This window comes from Melanotaenia boesemani, chromosome 13 (assembly GCF_017639745.1).
Source record: "Melanotaenia boesemani isolate fMelBoe1 chromosome 13, fMelBoe1.pri, whole genome shotgun sequence".
Lineage (NCBI taxonomy): Eukaryota > Metazoa > Chordata > Actinopteri > Atheriniformes > Melanotaeniidae > Melanotaenia > Melanotaenia boesemani.
In genome coordinates, this window is record NC_055694.1 from 16,664,000 (window position 1) to 16,683,857 (window position 19,858).

Here is a 19,858-nt window from a genome sequence, read left to right on the forward strand (position 1 = left end):
CTTTTTACTTCTTTTGCATGATTTGTTTTCAGACTAGATTCCCTTTAATGTTTCATCAGTTTAATTTAAATACCACAACTAGTTTTCGACGACCTAATTTAACATTTGAATGGATAAAACTGAAGACAATATTAGTTTTAGTTAAATATTTGTATGATTTCTTCTTATTATTGTTATTTTTTTTAAATATGAATTTTACCATAGATGGTTATTCAGACTTATTTCTGCCCATACAGTATATGGCTTTTTTTGTGATGATTTCTTTTATTTACTTATTTATTTTTTGAGAAGTCTGTTTCTCTCTTCTGCCTCTGCATAGTCTGTTTTGTTTAAACTGCACATACATGATGACCAACCCCACCCCAATCACAAAAAGCTCACAAGATGCCCAGAACATGACTAAAAAGTGCTCAAGCACCATTTCATGTGAGAAGTTTGTGTTAAAATTGAATCATCTCAGACACAGGTCTGTAGGACTTAGAAAAAAAGACCCTACTGAAGTGAAATCAGACTTCAACTGGATATTCTCAATTTCATATTGAAATAATAGACTGGTATAAAAAAAGAAAGAAAGAAAAAATTTCTGTACTTTCTCTATGGGTATCTATAAATTCCCCCATGCAGTGATAGAGCAGCAGAATTGGAATTTGTAGTAAAATGAGATGGATGGGTAGATAGATAAATAGATAATTTGATGTTTAACATCATTTATTTTGATTAGTTACAAAACATAAATAAAATCAACAGTTGAATTAGTTACACTTTACAGAGGCCAAATCACCAGCAACATACTTTAAAGTCTTCAGGTTTTTCTGCCCAAACATATTTTTATCATTGGTTCTCAGTCATGCCATTTTGGGACTCCCCAGATTGCTGTTGCATTAATTAGTGTTTATTATACTAGACTTGCAGCAGAGCAGGAAATCTGGGGTCATTCTGTTATGTTTTATACAGATTATCATCATTCAAAGATGAATTATGTGGCCACAAATGACCAAAATCGATCTGAAAATAATTAAAAATTATGCTTGTCTGCTAGAGCCCAAAGAGGTATATCAAGACAGGGAGTCCCATGTAAACAGGGATGAAAACCAGTGTTCTAATTTCAAATAACCTCTGGTTTAAAGTAATGAGAACACAATTTTACAAGTTGTACAACCCCATTCCAAAATACAAAAATAATCTTTATCTTTTAGATAACATTTTGGTAACACTTCAAGGACAAAGCCTGCTTCAAAATGGTGACCATTAGGCTGTAGCTTGTTAGATACATGTTAGTATCAGACATGACAGCACAGTATCTCACCTTCACTAATAATAAACTACACCTCTGTGAAAATGTAGGAAGTCTTTAAAAGCAACAAAGACAGAGGACTTAAGATTTCTTTTTCTAGATTATGCAGTTTCTCAACAACCATACTCTTTGAGCTGAACTATTCCTCCTTAACCGTTCATATTTTGTCTTTGACTCACATTAAGCAGTTTTCTCCATCTCATGCAATCTCCTGTTTTCTGTGGCACACAATCTTTATATAATCAATAAAACAGAAATGCTGCTTTGACTACAGGCTACCTATTATAAGAAAAATGTATTAAAGCCTGACCATCAATAGTCAGACATTTGTATGGCTAAGTGCACTGATAAGTCAATAAACTGTAAGGTAATATATCTGCTGCAGATATATTTTTTCTGACTATCTCTGCATCTACAAATTAAACAAGTTTGGAAAGAAAGGAATGGAACTTTAAGTGGTGTGCACACAGCACAGGTATGGCCCAGAATTCAGCTTCTGATTGATGCACACACTGAATGCCTATGGTCAAAGACTAAATGGTTCACAATTGAAATAAAGAATGTCAAACAAAGCTGACAATTACGCAGATTACTGAGGATCTTACAACAGTGTTGACATCAAATTTACAGCCAATGTGATCTAATATTGGTTTCTTGAGTAAGCAAGCCCAGATTTTAGGCAGATTAAACATTTCCATTTGAGTACAGTGACATCTGAGAGGCTGCTTTGATTAAAGAAAAATAAGAAAGGATGCAATATATGATGCTATTTACCATGAGACTATCACAAAGCTTTGCCACACAGAAAAAAAATATACACTCACACACTCACAAAAATGCAGTCATTTTAAAAGGCAACATGGGAATGACCTATTCATCAGGGTTTCCCCAGTCAACACTTGGCAGTTTTTTTTCCTTTTTTTCACCTTCTTCCTCAGCATGACACAGATACACTTTGATATGCAGAGCTCAAACTGAAAGCAAAAATGTCAAATGTGAAAGCCGCCAACAAAGCAATGAAAGCAGTGTGCCCATGACTGATTCTCTCTTTAGGATGCAAATAGTAATTGTGAAATTAAAAGCAGGTGCAAGCAGTTTGCACTCAGGCAGGTCAAATTAATAAGGTCATGCAGTCTTGGGCTGAGTATATTCACATATTAACTAATTACAAATAGCATTGCACTTTTTAGTTTACCATCATATAAAGAGTTCATCTGATTGTGTTAATTTGGACTGTTTTCGGTTACAAATGAAACAATACAAAGAACATGCTGTTCCATAGATAACACTGAAACGTTTGGTTGCACTGTGGAAAAGGGATAGCCAGATAAGTTTACCATGCTCAGCCGTGTAACACGCTGTTTTTTTTTTCATTGTCCAATGTAACACAGTATTTCCCCAAGGCTTTTGGCAATGGGGTGGCAGGTGGTGCCCAAATTATGGCGGGTTAGGGTTACCCTAATATATATAATGGTTGGGGAAAACACTGAAACACATGCTGTAAGACTACAAATCTTGAATGCATATGGTAATCATCACTGTGCCTCTACAAAAATATTTTATGTCTGACAGATAAATCAATACAATACGTGCTGATCAATTTAGATGTCCATTACTAATTGCACTTTTTAAACTGATAGTCCTTTCACTGTAAGCATTGACAAATTAAACCAAAAATGCCAACGCTGTCAAATATTTTTTCCTTCGCATCTCTGTTTTGGTAGATTTCAGGTTCCAACAGAGTTTGTTTGCAAACAAAAACAGGACTGTTAAATTTGTATCCAAAGTGATATGTACTCAAAGGTTCCACAAACACTCACCCACACTCATAAATGCACACACTCATACATTAAAGACTTTATACATCTCAACATCCAAACATCCATCCTGACTGTAGATGCTTGAATCTACTTTCTGTCTTTCACATTCATTTTCCATCTCATTCAGAAGCGAACTGGAACCCATATAGTCACTTCAGTCACAACTCTCTCATGTATACATAGAACTGACACTTCAAATGGAATAAGCTTTATGTCCTGACCCACTAAGTATTTCCATCTCTTGGTACTTCATTTTGACTTCACATTTTACTTGGTTTCATTTCTGTCCCAGAGGAAGAGTAGAGGTTGGGGGTGCTGGATTAATTTTGGCACTGGAAGGTAGAACAGCAGCTGAGCAAGACGAGGAACAGGTTGAAGAGGTTGAGGAACAGGAGCAAAATGTCCCCCCACCAACAGCAGTGCCATCAGTGGGTACAGTGGTACAACCTCCAGGCAGCAGAGACGTGGCGGTGGACACTGGTAATGTGGGTATTTGGGAAGGCAGCAGCGGTTGACTTTGTGGTGGTGAGTGGGGCAGCTGGGTGGTGGGCTGTGTCTGTGACAGTGACTGTATGGGAGTTTGCATCTGGGCCTGTGGTGTTTGCTGGCGGAGAGGTGACTGCTGATAGGTCATCTGCTGCAGGGGAAGAGACTGTGGGAGGTGTAAACTTTGCTGCATTTGTGGCACTTGAGCCATGTGCGTTTGTGGAGGTCCTGAGGAGGGCAAGGTGGTCAGGCTTCCACCACCTGTGTAATGAGAGGAAGCCGCCACTGCCAAGACCGCAGGGGCTGGGGGTGCCTGGGGGTTCAGTTGTGCTGCTGGAAACCAACCGGGTGGAGCGGCCTGTAATTATTATAATAATGAATACAGAACAAACAAAACTTTTGAATCTTTAGATAAATGTGCATTATCAATAATATCCAGCATATTTGAACCTTTTTGGCTTTAATCTCACCACAAGTTAAAACAGCTTTATGCTATCCAGCTTTAGTTAGACAGATAATATAAATAACAGAACTATAATATGATAAAAACATTGCAAAGAGCCACTGATATATTTGGTAAGACAAAATCACAACATACATTTAGGATAAAAGATACATAATCATTTGAAGACATAACAAGATTACTTTTTGCATGGTATTATGACCCTGATGGTATGTAGGCATACCTCTGGCTGGCTCCAGCCTCCCAACTCCTGCACCTGCTGAATCTGCTTGATTTGATTTAGTGAAGGCTTAGGTGGAGCAGGGCCCACTGTCTCCTTTGTCCAATTATCAACCAGCTTGTGCAGTTCATCTGTGAATGTGCTTTTCCTTAAAGGACTGTGATCTGTGGAAAGTTGAAGTGGCACTAAATATAACTGATTTGCATTATTTATCAGCCATTTTGATTGGATGTTATTATGACAGACTTTACCTCTTTTAGCAGGAAGTGAAGCGCAATGCTCTGGGTTGCTGAATGCCGACAACCTACCCTGCTCACCACCTGAAAAACTACTTGACTGCTGAATCCCTAGAAGACAAACACAAGATGTAGTTACACTAAGAATAAGGAACATCAAAAAGAAAAAGTGAAGAAGAAAGAATTTATTAAATCCTAACCAAACTGAGTTACTCCATTGTTATCCATGTGAGAGTGAGGCCGAGGTCGAAGCTTAGTTTTGGATGGCCGGGGCCTGCGTGGAGAAAGGACAGGAGGCACTGCGGGAAGAGGAGGGGTTCGCGAAAGGGAGGCAGGCAGACTCTGTCTTTGGTCTTTCATGGAACGAAGCTGCCTGTACAGTTCCTGAAGCTCTCTGTTCTGCTGGGCCTGAAGAAAAACGACTTCTCTGATGTGCCTACAAAATAATATATTTCTTGTATACTGTTAACAATTAAAAACACAATGAGGCACAAAGAGGTTCATCCAGTCAATTCAGAGACAAACATATAAGTAAATCTTTCCCCAAACTGACTTACTTCTCTCTAAGCTTGTGAAGTTCTTTTCTTAGCTCTTCATCCTCCAGCTCACTCTCATCATCATCACTGCTGCCCACTGGTGAGTGGCTGTGCCCAACACCTCTAGGCAAGTGGCCCATTGATGGGGTCCTCTTACTCTCTTCTCTATCCCCTTCCTTTATCCGAGATTTCCTCCTCTCCCTTTCCAAATCAGGAGACACTGGTGAGCTGTCAGTCTGTCTGTCCTCTTTCTTCGTCTCAGTCTGGGTTACAGAGAAGCGGCCCACTTTCCTGTGAGTGCTAGCATGGCTTAATGGCACATCCTTTGGGGGAGAAGTCTGGAGAACTGGAGTCACCTGTTGGCAGGGGATGTGGGAGATTTTTGGCACCGATTCAGACAAAATCAAAGTGAAGAAAAAATTACTAGTATCTAGTATTAGTCCTACCTGAAATCGTCCTTTGCGGGCCTGAGGTGGATTTAGTGACGTTACCACCTTCTCATCTCCCAGGTTGCTTGAATTTCTCTCTAATAAAGATATAGGGATGAAAAACAAAAATGGGGGGCAAGGACACAGAGACAAGAACACAGACACACGTGTACAAAGAGCACATGAATGATGACGTATACAAACACCAAAACAACACAGAAAAATCCAGACCACAGTAAAACATACAAGTGCACACAGACAGACATGGGACACAAAAAAAAGGCAGTGTTAAAATTATCCAATCAACACTGAACATTATTAGCTTTGTGACTTATGCAGATTGCATGCAAGTTTTTGAAATGTGTAAGCTTAATGTATGTGTGGGTGGCAATTTGTAAACTATAAAAAAACAAACTTGATGTACATTTTTTGTGAATGTAAAAAAGCAAAACAAAAGTACTGGGTTTGGGGTGAGGAGTGGTAAAAATTAGTTTCATTAAAAAAAACTAAAAAAAAAGAAGATATATTTATGTAAAATGTCAGTTAAATACAGAGTACCCCACCCACCCACACATCCACTCTTTCATTCTCACTGATATACAGCTGACCCACTCACATACCAGACAACAAAACCCAATATCACATCTGAGACCTGGGCCCAGATCAACAGTGATATTAGCCAGTGTGTTTGATATTTAGGATTACTACATTAGCAAAGTGTGGACATGGAATATCACAGAAATATTCAAGATAAACATGAAAATAAAATAAAATGTGCAGTCTGTTACAGGTGTTACTTACAGATAATGGTCCATTATTAGTCACTCGTGTAGAACATAACATAGATTCTCATGCATGTGCTCTTGTAGCAGAGGATCTAAGCTACTGCTACACATGTAACACATATAAACATAAATACATGCAAGATGGGTGGAATAATACAGCATGATAAAGCTTAGACATATAAAAAGCCAACCCAAGAACATGCCTGGGAGTAACTTGCAGACCCTTGGTAATATACACAATGTATAAAACCCTGTTACCAAAAAAAGTTTGGACGCTGTGTAAAATGTGAATAAAAACAGAATTGCAATTGCAGAAGTGCATTTTTAGCACCTTGATTTCAATGGATGACATGTCTGGACAGCAAGTTTAACACTGAGACTCTTCCAGTGCAGAACCCAGTTGTTATATGTATTTGAGGTTTGGCTTAATTTTGTGGAATTAATTAAGATTTTATTGGGGAAAGATATCATTTGGATGACAATTGAAGCCTGCCATGATAACATGCTGGATGCTGAAGAACTATGCTCCTTGACAATGGTTTTCAGAAGTTTGTTGAGCCCATGTAGACATTTTAACACAGAATAGGATCTGCTTTTAATGCACCTCATCCTAAGAACCTGAAGACCACAGCGGTTCACAGAGGGCTTCAAACATTGTCCTGCATACAGAAATTTCTCTGTAAAATCTAAAGGTTTTAAATGTCAAACCTTCTGCAGATGATGACTTCCACTTAACAAAGACAATATATAATTAGCAGTAAGTTCTTACACAAGGTGCATTTTTTTAAAGAACTGTCTTTTTTTTGTCTCTCATTCCCAGACATGGATGACATCAAATTCAGTATAAACATACAAAAAAGGTTAAAATGATTAGTAAATCTTTGAATTTAGTTCTTAATTATATGTTGCAGTGTCAAAACCTCTTTGGAAACAGGGTTGTACCAAAATCTTAGTATGATTATCTAGATATTTCATACTAATAAAGCAAATAGCTGCATCACCTACAATTTCATCCCATATTGGAGTCTCACTAAGTAAAGCCACACTGCACATGCATATACAGAGTGCAAAAATATTCTGAAGATAAACAGTGACATCAGCTTAGCTGCTCAGCATATTTCTTATCTGCTGAATGATGCGAGTTGCGGTTTGCTGTCTACACTGAGCCCGCAGGTGGAGGTGAGGACGTGAGGTGGATGCTGCTGGTAGTGCCTGTGGGCTTGGGGCAATGAAGGGGGTGTGGGGTGTTTTATGAAGGGATATGTCCTGGACACAAGTCACAGATGGGCCTTACACCAAAGTTCCTCTGCACTTGGAGGGAACAGGATTTTTTTTTTAACATGGTGCCAAATTCCCACCCTCTACTACTCTCCTCTGTTCCTGCCTCTAAGTAATCCATGCAAAAAAATGAGATTGCCAAGGAAATTAAATATAAATAAAAAAAAAAGATAAATAAATAAAAACAGTAATGTATGCAGTGATGTCAATGCTGACATTACATGGAGACTGTAGTAAAATAACAATATACACAACATAATTATCTAGTTGTAAACATAATCTATTAAAATTGAGGTTCATTAATCATTGAGGGTTAAGGAAGTTATTTTACTATGTTAAAACTAGTATTAGACATTAGATTTAAGTCCATGCCCCAACACCCCATTCTCTCAGTCTCGCGCTCTCTCTCTCTCGCTTTCTAAGAGGACGCTACCTTGCTGGACTCTGGGCTTCTTGAACAAGCTGGCGGAGTGGCGCAGTTTGCATGCCCAGTTTTTGAATTTTCGAGTCCAGGATTTCTTGCTAACAGGATTTCTGATACTAGGACATGTCAGGTTTAGGCCAAAATATCCACCTCCTGCATTATGTTGATGCTGTCCATGCCGGAAGGGAATCGGATGCTGATTGGGGGGCCGTGATGCATCTCCAATGGCACTGATGTCACAGTATGAGGGTACAGCCTAGAACAGTTAAGACAATTAAGAGTGGCTGCATGGAGATGAGACATAAACAAAGGAGGGACACTAAAACATCAAAATATAACAAGTAATTACAGACAGTTGAAAGAGAACAGGGTGGAGTCACATTTACACACTGAAATATAAACAGTAAAATAAAGTAAATTTAGTACAGGGAGAGAGATATCTAAGTCAGAATTTACTAAAAATATTGTTCTTGGTATTCACTCACAAGAATAGTTGGTTCTCCTGGTACAGGTGGGCGCTGGGAGCCAGCAGAGTCATCCTGGCTGGGAGGGATGGAAGAAGTAAGCAAGGTGGATGAAGCAGAACTGGAGGGGAGGGATGAGCCAGGCTGCTGCTCCACTGGGCCCGACTCCAAAGGGTTAGGGACATCTGTAGAAGCTTCTTCTCCTCCTCCATCCCTTTCTGGGTCAGGAGAGGTGGAAGGAGAACGGGAAGTGGTGGAGGAGGTAGTGGAGGATGAGGAATGAGGGGAAGTATCTGAAGAAGAGGCGGGTGGGGGAAAAGATAAGTGGTGGAGTGACTGTGGCTCAGATGACTCATCCCCTCCTGCTGATGTGGAAGCAGCTGATGTAGGAAGAGAAGCAGCTCCAGCCACTGCAGTCCCACTGCTGTACTCCTGATACAACAGGTTCCTCAGCTTTTCATCCAATGTTTTTATGCGGTTGTCAACAAATTCAATCTTGGGAGGGCCTTCACTGTCTGACTCAGCCACAGAAGAAGGCTGAGCAGGAGATGGTGTCATTGTGAGAGAGAAATTGGGTAAGGGGGCTTCTGCAGAGCTAAGATGGAGAGGTGGCAGAGAGGAGTCAGATGAGGGGTGAAAAGGGGCAGAATAGCTTCCAGTGTCCTCTGTGACACTTGTCTCTCCAGTGGACACCTCAGACTCTGACATCTGTAAAGAGGACTGCTTCTGTAGTGAATACTGCTGCTGTTTCTGTGGTGTGTGTATGCCTTTAACCATTTCCTGTTGCTGCTCAGTTTGTTGCAGCTGTTTCTGTGACTGCACATGTACCAGTTCAGCAGGCACTTGGGTTTGCTGTGGAATTTGCTGCTGTGGTAAAGGACTAACATTAAGCTGTGTTTGCTGTTGAACAAGTTGTTGACTAATGGATGAGGGCATCATTTGAGCTACAGCACTTGAAAACAGCTGCTGTTGCACCATTTGTGGCTGTTCTAAATGTATTGTCTGTTGTAGGTTTACCTGTTGTTGCTGTTGCTGATCCATGTGGGCTTGCTGCTGGGGAGCTATAGCAGCTTGAGGTGCCATAACCTGCTGTGGTAACTGCTGAAAGTGAGGCTGCTGAAGTAATTGTGTAGAAAACTGTGATGTTTGCTGTTGAACAAGTGTTGGTTGGGTCTGGTGTAAGGGTAATGGTGGCAGAAACTGATGCAGTGGCACAGACTGTTGTAACATGTCTGCACGACTTGGCTGAGGCAGCACTTGCACCTCAGTCAGTTGCTGCTGAAGTGGTATTTGCATTTGCATTAGTTGCTGTTGCTGCAACTGCTGGAGAGGCTGTTGAAGTGCTCGTTCTTGCTGCAGCGGAATTTGTTCTTGGTAGACTTGATGTTGTGATAGCTGCTGTTGTGGTGCTGACTGTTGTATCTGTTGTTCAAATTGCATTGCATGTCGTTGCTGTTGTGTTGCAGATGCCTGCTGCTGTGATGCAATCTGTAGCTGTGAAAGGGCAGGGGTGGCTAACTTGGTGAATACCTGCTGCTGTTCTACATTAAGCTGGCTGACAGAAGAAATTGCTGCAGCAGAAGAGGAATGAAAAGAGGCTGAAGGCTGGTCAACAGCAGATACACACGACAATGACGCAGTGTTCACTGTGTCCCCAATATTTTGACCTAGAGAGGAGCAAACACTGGTGACAGGTGGAGTTAGGTTATCAGGAAGAATGGTGATAGGAGATGGAGATACAACAGACGGAACAGTGGACATGGTGGGAATGTTAGCAGCAGCAAGTATTGATGAGGTTGAAGGAGAACTGGGGATTTGGTCAGCAGAAGCTGAGGGGAGCACTGACAATTCAAGACAACTTGAGTCAATGAGGGGAGGGGAGGCTGGCCCACAGATGGTTTCAGCAGCAGTGGTATTAGGAGAGGGGGCCACAGTGGCTGCAGGGGCCATGGAGGCAGGGGTTGAAACAGTGGAGACAGGGGATGAGGTAGAGGAAAGGGTGGTGTAGGGGGGAGAAGTTATTCCAGACAAGGACTCCAGACTCTGGGATCCTTCATCTTCTACAGCAGCAAAGAAAATCAGTGTTAATTTTTGTTACACTCAGCAATATTAATAAGCCACAGCATTCAAACTGACCTGCATGGAGCTCACCTTTATCCCTTAGAGGAGATTGGGGAATTCGTGTCTCTGCAGTTGGTGGTGGTGTTACTGCTCCCTGACTGGAAAGGGAGTCTCTATGACGAATGGTCTGGTTGATAAAGAAGCGCCACCGCCCAACTGGGGAAGAATGGGGCACTGCATCCACTGAAAAACCACAAAGACAGTTTACTACTTGTAATAACACAAGTTGCAGCATATACAGAATTTTCTCATTCTGTAACTTATCTGTAAGAAAATTTATGTCCACAGACTCACTTGAGCTAGTGGGAGTGCTCACATGTAAATTGTCAGCTGATCCAGTCTAATGGGAAAATGAAGATTCAAATTTATTATAATTAAATCAAGACCGAAAAATAAAAAGAGCTGACAGATGTACATCAACATACCCGTGAATATGTCTGAAGAATTTCATGGGCTTTCTTAACTATTGTTCTAAGCTCCTTAACAAATTTGTCTTTCTCTACATCAAGTACAAAGTCCTCCTCCACCTAAAACATTCAAACAAATTGCAAAATGTCAAACTTTGTAATGAAATTTAAGCATGAATGCAGACTATTGTGATACATAACAAGTTTACCATGTAATCTGCAATATCTTCAGGTGCATCCCCTTCAATGTCAAATTTGAAGGTCACCATCTTGTTGCTGTGAGTCTCCAACTGACATTCTACCATATTGTCTCCACTGCTGGACACCTTTGAATGTAGCAAAAGACAAATGATCATTATTTACCTTTACAAAATTTCCTGATAATAAAAATATGCAATGTAAATTAACTGGGGGAAGCTGTTTATTATGTGGTGTTGTTTTATTCACCTGGAGCATGCTCAGTTGAAACTGCTGTGAACCTTTCTCAGGCTTCTGGCATGAAGCTCTTCTCTGAGTCTTTAGTTTCTCTAATTTCCCATTTGCCAAAAGCTGCAGAGCATCTTCACCATTAGCCGGAACAGACCTGTGGATTGTATTTGAGTCATATAATGTCTTGAAAACATATCTGAATCACGTTTGGGATAAACTATTTTTGGGATATGGGCAGTATACATTGACTGGCCAAAAACGAAGTTATCACCAAAAAAAAAAAAAAAAAGGTCACACTCTAATATAATGTTGGACTGCTTTTAGCTTTGATTACAGCAGCATTCACTGTGGCATTGTTGTAATAAGCCTCTATAATGTCACAAGATTTATTTAACATCCACTGTTGCATTAATTTTTTTTCACCAAGACCTTGTATTCATGATTGGAGTCCGACCACTGCACAAAGCCTTCTACAACACCTCCCAGAGATTATCAATGGGTTTCAGGTCTGGGCAACATGGTGCCCAGTACATGTGTGAAAATGATGTCTCATGCGCCCTAAACCACTCTTTCACAATTTGAGCCTGATGAATCCTGGCATTGTCATCTTGGAATAAGCCCATGCCACCAGTGAAGAAAAAAATCCATTTAAGAAATAACCTGGTCATTCAGTATATTCAGGTAGTCATCTGACCTAGACCTGACCAGCTGCAGCAACCCCAGATCATAGCACTGCCCCCACAGGCTTGTACAATAGACGCTAGGCATGATGGATGCATCACTTCATCTGCCTCTCTACTTACCCTGATGCTCCCATCACTAGGGAGCAGGGTAAATCTGGACTCATCAGACCACATGACCTTCTTCCATTGCTCCAGAGTCCAATCTTTATGCTCTCTAGCAAATGGAAGCCTTTTTCTCACATTAGCATCCCTGATTAGTTGTTTTCTTGTGGCTACACAGCTGTTCAGTCCCAGGCCCTTTCATTTCCCTCAGTTCCAGTGGCAATGAGCTCCCTTCGCACTGTGCATGTGGAAATGTTCTTACTTTCATTATTAAACACAGCCCTGAGTTCTATTGTTGCTTTTCTTCAGTTTGATTTCACCAAATGTTTAAGTGATCGCCTATTACAGTCATTCAGGATTTTTTTCCAACCACATTTCTTCCTTGAAGATGATAGTTCTCCACTTTCTTCCCAGTTATTATTAATGTGCTGGACACTTCTTAACCTAGTTTTAGTAGTTTAGATGTTTTCTCTGCTTGATGCATGCCAATGTTTTGACCTTCTTAAAGAGATTAACATCTTTTCCACGACCACATGATGTGTTTTTCGACATGGTTGTTCAAGAAGTGAGAAGCTACTCATCGCATCAGTTGGGGTTAAAACACTTGAAGTATCTATCCAATAGGAGGCAAGTGCCTCTTTGCTTAGTTAATTCCAGGTGGCAACATTTTTGTTGGCCAGGCAGTGTATAAGGATGGGTTTTAGGCTTGGTAATGTGTACAGCCCTCATTTACAAAAAGTTTAGTTGCTGTAATAAAATGTAAATAAAAACAGAATGCAACAATTTCTAAGTCTCATAAACCATTATTTTTTCACAAAAGAAGCTACTAAAGATATGTAATGTTAATTTGGAGACATTCCAATTTTGCAAGAAAAATATCAACTTAACTTATAATACGATGATAGCAAACCAAGGAAAAAAAAGAAGGTGAAACAGGCGTACCAAAAAGTTTGACAAATAAGTGGTAGCAAAAAGAAACAGCTGAAGGAACTTGTACCTAAAGCAGGTTAAAGTGCTACTAGGCAAAGAAAAACCCATATGTTAATCCAGAATGCTGCTGTGTTCTCAGGTTAACAGCTCATTTAAAACTGAATGTGGTGAGTGGAAAACTGTTCTTTGGTCAGATGTCTTGAAATTTGAAAAATTCCTTTTTTCCCTAAATCAAGGATGCCTCGTCCTCTGGACAAAAGAAGAGATGGACTTTCCAGTTTGTTATGAATTTAGTTCAAAAGTCTGCATCTTTGATAGTATGATGGTGGAATAGTACCTATGGTAGACGCTTTGTTAAAAGAAGAGGGGATGCTACACAGTGGTAAACATGGCCTTGTCCAAACTTTTAAGATATTTAGCTGAAATTAAATTCAACTGAGGTCAGTGAATATTGATACTGGACCTACCCTGATGAAGAATGATGTTCTGCACTTGCTAGGTATGGGCCATCCTGAAGAGTGGTAAATGTGCACAGATAGTATACATGTACAGAATGAAAAAAAAGAAAAGAGAAATCAGTAGCAGCATCAGATGCATCTAAAGCAATACTATGATCGTGAGTTAGAGTAGTCCTGTCCAGAATTAATGACACTATTGAACTGTAAACATTTCAAATTTTAAGTATTTTAAAAATAATATTGGCTTTAAACCAATCAAGCATAATATTAAAAACACTGACAGGGAAAGTGAGTGGCAACTCATCTTTTTATAACACAGTGTGCTGGGAAAACCTGTCTTCTGGCATTGACATTTGCCACCTACCTTAACAACCTGCTTTTTGCAAAAACAGTAGAACAGCAATGTATGTAAAAAATGCAATCACAAAATTAACCTGAACACAAGTATTAGCACTGAAATTTGAACAGATTTTTTTCCCCAAAAAACAAAAAATATTGTGAAAAAAAGGAACATTGTTTTTATTTAGCACTATTTGACATCTAATCAGAAAGAAACTTAATTCGCTTTCTGAAAATATTAAATTATGTGTTTACAGTCCAAGGAGGTCGATAATTCTGGTCTGTGGGCTATTTTAACAAAATACAGTTTTCTAAGAATCAGAAAATGTTAGTTTGAGGTGTAGTCAGGTGTTTTCCCCGCATAGTATTCAGTTATCATACTATTATGTCAACAAAGTCACATTATCTCTTAATTAATATAGCAACTTTTCATACTTCATGTACCTTAGCGATGCCCTGTAGGGAAAGGTCACAGTCTTGCAGCGAGGCTTGGGGCAGTATGGGAGCATTAGAGTCAAGTGATTGTAGTGTAGTGACAGGTGAAGGAGAGGTGGGAATAAAGTCGGCCTGCCCCGGTAAGGTTACCTGGGTTGCTGGCTGAGATGTAGGAAGTTCTGTAGCAGGAGCAGTGGCAGGTTGTTGGGATGGGAGAGCTGGTAGTGATGCTGAAGGACATGAGGTATGTGAAGGGCTGAGGGGCATTTGTTGTGCAGGAAAGACAGTGTGAGACAGAGCAGGCTGTTCGGCAGGTGTTGTCGTCTCTATCCGAGTCTGAGTGTGAGAATGTGTTTGTGTCTGAACCTTTGTCTGTGTTTGGGAGTGTGTTTGAACCTGATTGCTGGTTTGTGTGTGTATGTGAGCTGTCAGCATCTGCTTGGCATGCTGCTGTGGCGATGGAGGGGCACCTGCAACAAGGTGACTGTAGAGCGGTAGGGTCCTGTTCTGTGAGTGAGGCTCAGCTACATTACTGGAACTTAACTGCACAGGGGGATGAACCCCCAGGTGTGAAGTAGGGGGACACTGTGGAGGAAGTTGGCTCTCATCAAGGGTTGTCAAAACTGGCATTAGAGAAGATGGTTGCTGAATGAGTGGTGGGATTGGCTGTGCTGGTAAAAGGACCTGTGGGGTAGGTAGAGCTGTTTGCTGCTGCAATTGAGAAAGTTTCTGCAGCTGTTGCTGATATTGCTCAGGCAACTGAGGCATACATGTCTGGGAGGTTGGCTGAATGACTGAAGGGTCAGCAGTGCTTCCTTGGGACTGCTGCAGAGCCTGGACAACTGGATGCAGTCTTGTTTGGCCTGGAACTCCGCTTTGTCCAGCTTGCAAAGGATGTGGAGTGACATTAAGGTTTGTAGGATCAGCTACTGAAGTTAAACCATCTGTCTTTGTTCCAATACTTCCCACTGAGCCAGGAGACAGAATCATCTGCTGATATTGGAGTACTGGTTGCTGGTGCACCTGCTGCTGAATCATATCCTGCTGTACAGTTGACATTGTTTGGTGAGAAGGCTGAGAGACATACTGGGGGGTCAAAATGCCAGCTGAAGGCTGAGGATGCGCCTGGCAAGGGGGTTGGCCTTGGGTTTGCTGCTGGACCTTGGGCTGAATGAGCCCTGGCATTTGAACATTCTGCTGAATATGAGTCTTATGCTGGATTTGACTAGGAACTGAACCAGCTGCAGCTGGAGGATGAACAGCAGCTTTGCTTTGTTGGTCCATCATCTGAATGTCAGCTTTTTGGGCCTGGTCATGTAGTGGTTGGGACTGGGAAATTGTTGTGTGCAGGGGCATAGATTGGATTAATGGCTGAGCAGATACTTGACTCTGTGGTGGAGTTACATGTCCAGGATAACTAGTCTGCAAATGGATTTGCTGGGTATGGATGACATGTGTTTGTCCCTGAGTCATGGCCACTGGGGGTGTTACACGAGTCTCAGCCATAGCTTGAGAGGCTCGGGGTGCTGACTGGACTGGAAAATGGACTGGGATCTGGCCCTGCTTCTGATACTGAACTTCACCTTGTCCTTGCTGTGTGAGGACAACAGGAGACGCCTGTGCAAGGATCTGCATAGTTTGAATGTTCATGGGCAGCTGACCTTGAGAGATTAAATGTGTTTGGTGCTGAATTGCTTCAATACCAGCTGGAGTACTAACTGAATGATGAGGTTCCATCACAGAGGCATGGTGCTGTGGCTGAGCAACAAATGCTTGTTCCTGCTGGGCAAGTTTTACTTGCTGTTGTTGCTCTATCATTTGTTGTTCAGCGGTATGATGTGCAAACTGACTGGTGTTTAGTTTTGGGATACCCATCTGTTGTATATCAGCCGATTGCTGCTGAATCTGCAGCTCAGTGTTGTTTTGTGGAATAGGGACAGGCTCTTGTTTTTCAGTTTGCTGCAGCTGAATGATGGCAGCATGTTGCTGCTTCGTCTCTTGAATCTGCTGTTTTATCAGAGCTTGTTGCTGTAATATCTCTGCTTGTTGCTGTTGCAACAGGATTTGTTGCTGATGTTGCTGTTCTAATTGCTGTTGCAACAGAGCTTGCTGTTGTTGTTGCTCTATCTGTTGCTTGAGTTGTACTTGTTGCTGTTCTTGTTGCTGTATCTGTTGCTGCTGTAAAAGTAACTGCTGTTGCAAATGCTGTTGTATCAGCGATTGCTGCTGCTGATGTTCCATCTGTCGGCTTATGTTCTGCTGTTGCAGTTGTTCATTTTGCTGTTGGGGCTGCTGTGATTGCTGCTGCAATAATTTTTGTTGTTGCTGTTGTCCACTTTGCTGTTCAATCTCTGGTTCTGTTTGTGCTTCACCATGGTGTTGCCCAATCTGTTGATAAAACTGACTTTGTTGCTGCTGTTGTTGCTCTAACTGATGTTGTAAGAGGGCTTGTAGTGGTTGCTCTTGTAGCATAAGACCTTGTAGTTGTTGCTCTTGTTTCTGTTGCGTAAGAGCTTGTTGCTGTTGTTGATCCATCAGTTTGTGTTGAAGTGCTTGCTGCTGTTGTAACTGGGCCTGCTGTTGCTGCTGCTGAAGAAGAGCTTTTTGTTGCTGCTGCTGGACATATAGCTGATGTTGCTCAAGCTGCAATGACTGCTGCTGTTGACCTAGCTGTTGTTGCGGCTGCTGTTGTAACAAAGCTTGCTGTTGCTGAAGTTGTTGTTGCAGTTGCTGTGATGGCATTATTGTTTGCTCACAAGGATCACTTGTTGGCTGCATTTTATAAGTCAGGGGTTGCTCCCCTGGCTCCATACCAAGCTGCTGAGAAGGCTGCTGTACATAGATCTGCTGCAGAGGCTCATGTTGTTGTTTCTGGACAGCTAAAGCTGAAAGGCTTTTTTGATGCTGTTCTGATGGCAGTAGAGTGGCACTAACTTGCTGTTCATGCTGAGTGGCATGGGTCTCCATTTGCTGTTGTGACTGCTGTTTCTGAAGGGAGGATCCTATCCCTATTTGTGGATCCATCCCTATTTGTTGTGGGATAACAGTCTGCTGTGGGATGATGACAGGCTGTATTTGCTGTTGTGCAGCATGGGGACTGGTGTCAGTGAACTGCATGGGAGTGGCAGGGTGTTGGGTCTGCTGAGCGTGGGGCACAATGGTCCCTGCAAGTCCAGTAGGGTCACTGACTGGCATGGATGTAGAGAGAACATTAATGGGTGCTTGTGGAGAAACAGGAGGTATATATGGCTGTGAGGGGGCCATTGATCCTTGGGGAGTGGTAGTTTGAAATGTATCTGATGGGAATGTTTGTGACTACTCAGTGATAATGAAAGAATGTTCAATGGAATTGAAAGAAAGGGGGAAAGAAAGCAGCAGAAAAAATTAGGTTAAGAATAAGCTTTGGTAAGCAGCATAAATTATGAACATATTTAATTCTGATCACAGAGTTTCCCACAGTGTTTTATCACAGACCTGGAATGCATTGCCAGAGATTTAGACTTGGACAGCTTTTATTAGAAAAAATAAAATAAAACTCTTCAGGGAAGTACAATAGAATAAATATAAAAATGGGCAGAAGCTTCTTTTCACATAACAAGGCTAAAAAGTTTTTATTTTTATTTGAATTTATTTATTGTACTTCATTACCTCCACTCACTTACTTCCTGGGGGAAACTCTGTGTAGGTTTGCAATTATGAGTGATTTGTAGTTGTTATTTGATTTTTAATAGTTACTTAAGGGAAAAGAGCCCAAATGTGACAATGTTCTGATATGTATGTCTTTACTTCCATCATTTTAAAACATTTATTATCACCCTTTTTTACCTGAAAATATTTTTGAGTTGCACTTGGTGATACTTGTGGAACCATAGTGCTGGGCTGTAGAAACGTCTGACCAACGGGTCCCCCTCCACTTTGGCCAATGGACATGCTTGACATACTACAACTCTGACCAAGAGGCACATTTGGAACATTTCCACTCTCACTAAGTGAGAAAGTCTGAGGATTAGCCAATGGACCAGTACTCTGTACAACAAAAAATAAATAAAACAAAGAAGAATGTATTTTCAGTACAATTATTTCAAATGCTAAATAATGAAGCCATTTGTTATAATTGATAAATATAAAAGATGCATGGGCCTACAGATGCCATAGGGGGGAGAGTGGTCTGGGACTGGGCGTACGATTCCCCTTGTTGAGAGTATGCCTGACTCTGTCCACTTGCATAGGATTCACAGCTGGCAGAGCCGATGCTCTCACCTTCTGAGTGAAAGACAATTTAAAAATAAGACACATTGTATAAAGCAAAACACCCATAATTGTCCAAATCGTAAGATTCACTGTTTTTATTTTTAATCAAAACTTCTACCATGTTAGTTGCTTCATATGTTTCTACTTCCAGCATTTGGTACATACCATGAAGATTTATACATTACCTGGTAGACTCAGGGTTGTCCCACTGAAAATATGTTGCTGCCTAACATGCTGGTCCATTTCAGACAGCTCCTCAGACTCCTGCACGACTCCTCCAGCTCCTCTTTCTCCAGTTCCTGCATGTCCGGCTGCCCCTTGTATCAGTGAAGATGAGCAAGAAGGACTAGAAAAGGCGTAGGAAGTGAGAGATGACTCTTTCCGTTCTTCAAAGCCTTGCTGAAGGAGCTGCTGCTGTCGACGCTCTCTTGACTTTTTGATAAGATTTACACGGTCCCTGATGGATTTTCCCACCACCTTGGCATCACTCTCATGGAAAAAGCCTGATTTAACCTGTAATAAAGGAAAGGAAGAAACAAAGAGAGATTAAGAATGAGTAGATGTTGGCTGAAGGTTTCTGGGTCAATAGAAGGTATTTTTAAGTAACTAACAAATAAGCTCAAAGATCTTCTGTACCTGACCTCTGGAAAAAAAACTTTATCTGAAATCTGACAACTTTCTAACCATCAGACCTAAATCATTCCTGTGTCTCACCATCTCAAGAGCAACCTCCTCGGCGCTATCATTCTCTAAGTCATAGCTAAATTCAATGGCCTCATTGTCTTTGTGCTTCCCCTTCAGTTTTTTGGGGTCTTCAACCCAAATCCGAAGAGCCAGACAGTCCTGGATGCCTGTGTCCTCCTCTGCCAGCTCCACTCGGACTCCAGTGTCCTCCCCAAAGAATGCATGGTTCAAGAGGTCTCGGATTGACAGTCTTTCAAAAAGGTAACGAGAGACAAGAAAGTTATCAATCCCCTGTTATTAAAGATGCATAAGAAGGTCACGATATGAAATGAAACCCTGTCTACCTCTGGCTTTTGTTCTGACGAATACAGCCTTCGATGATCTCTTTGATCTCCGGGTCATTTACTTTATCAAAGCTGGCTGGCTTTATACCCTGTGGTAAAAAAAAAAAAAAAAAGGAATTTTATACACGCACACACACATATGTGTGTGTGTGTGTGTACATATATACATATACATACGTATACATATATTTATACATTTATAATATATTTTATCATTAAAGGTATTTTCATTGTGGAGTCA

General features: G+C 41.1%; 1 protein-coding gene across 10 annotated transcripts in view; it reads right to left on the bottom strand.

Moving 5' to 3' along the window:
• Positions 1–690: 690 nt before the first annotated feature.
• Positions 691–19,858, bottom strand: part of si:dkey-151g10.3 (serine/threonine-protein kinase WNK3) — a 37,664-nt gene continuing 18,496 nt past the window's right edge. For 3 of the 10 annotated variants that reach the window (XM_042003851.1, XM_042003850.1, XM_042003842.1), the window contains 20 exons: positions 19,618–19,706; positions 19,304–19,523; positions 18,775–19,102; positions 18,483–18,601; positions 18,164–18,364; positions 14,348–17,653; positions 13,574–13,617; positions 11,410–11,545; positions 11,172–11,288; positions 10,981–11,082; positions 10,850–10,895; positions 10,571–10,738; positions 8,456–10,494; positions 7,980–8,226; positions 5,502–5,581; positions 5,077–5,411; positions 4,720–4,955; positions 4,535–4,630; positions 4,287–4,447; positions 691–3,958 (listed from right to left, as the gene is read on the bottom strand). In XM_042003851.1, the coding sequence (XP_041859785.1) occupies positions 3,392–3,958; positions 4,287–4,447; positions 4,535–4,630; positions 4,720–4,955; positions 5,077–5,411; positions 5,502–5,581; positions 7,980–8,226; positions 8,456–10,494; positions 10,571–10,738; positions 10,850–10,895; positions 10,981–11,082; positions 11,172–11,288; positions 11,410–11,545; positions 13,574–13,617; positions 14,348–17,653; positions 18,164–18,364; positions 18,483–18,601; positions 18,775–19,102; positions 19,304–19,523; positions 19,618–19,706 (8,637 nt within the window). In that variant the 3' untranslated portion in view covers positions 691–3,391. The remainder of the gene's footprint in view (positions 3,959–4,286; positions 4,448–4,534; positions 4,631–4,719; positions 4,956–5,076; positions 5,412–5,501; positions 5,582–7,979; positions 8,227–8,455; positions 10,495–10,570; positions 10,739–10,849; positions 10,896–10,980; positions 11,083–11,171; positions 11,289–11,409; positions 11,546–13,573; positions 13,618–14,347; positions 17,654–18,163; positions 18,365–18,482; positions 18,602–18,774; positions 19,103–19,303; positions 19,524–19,617; positions 19,707–19,858) is intronic. The other 7 variants (XM_042003846.1, XM_042003843.1, XM_042003848.1 and 4 more) reach the window with 7 other exon arrangements.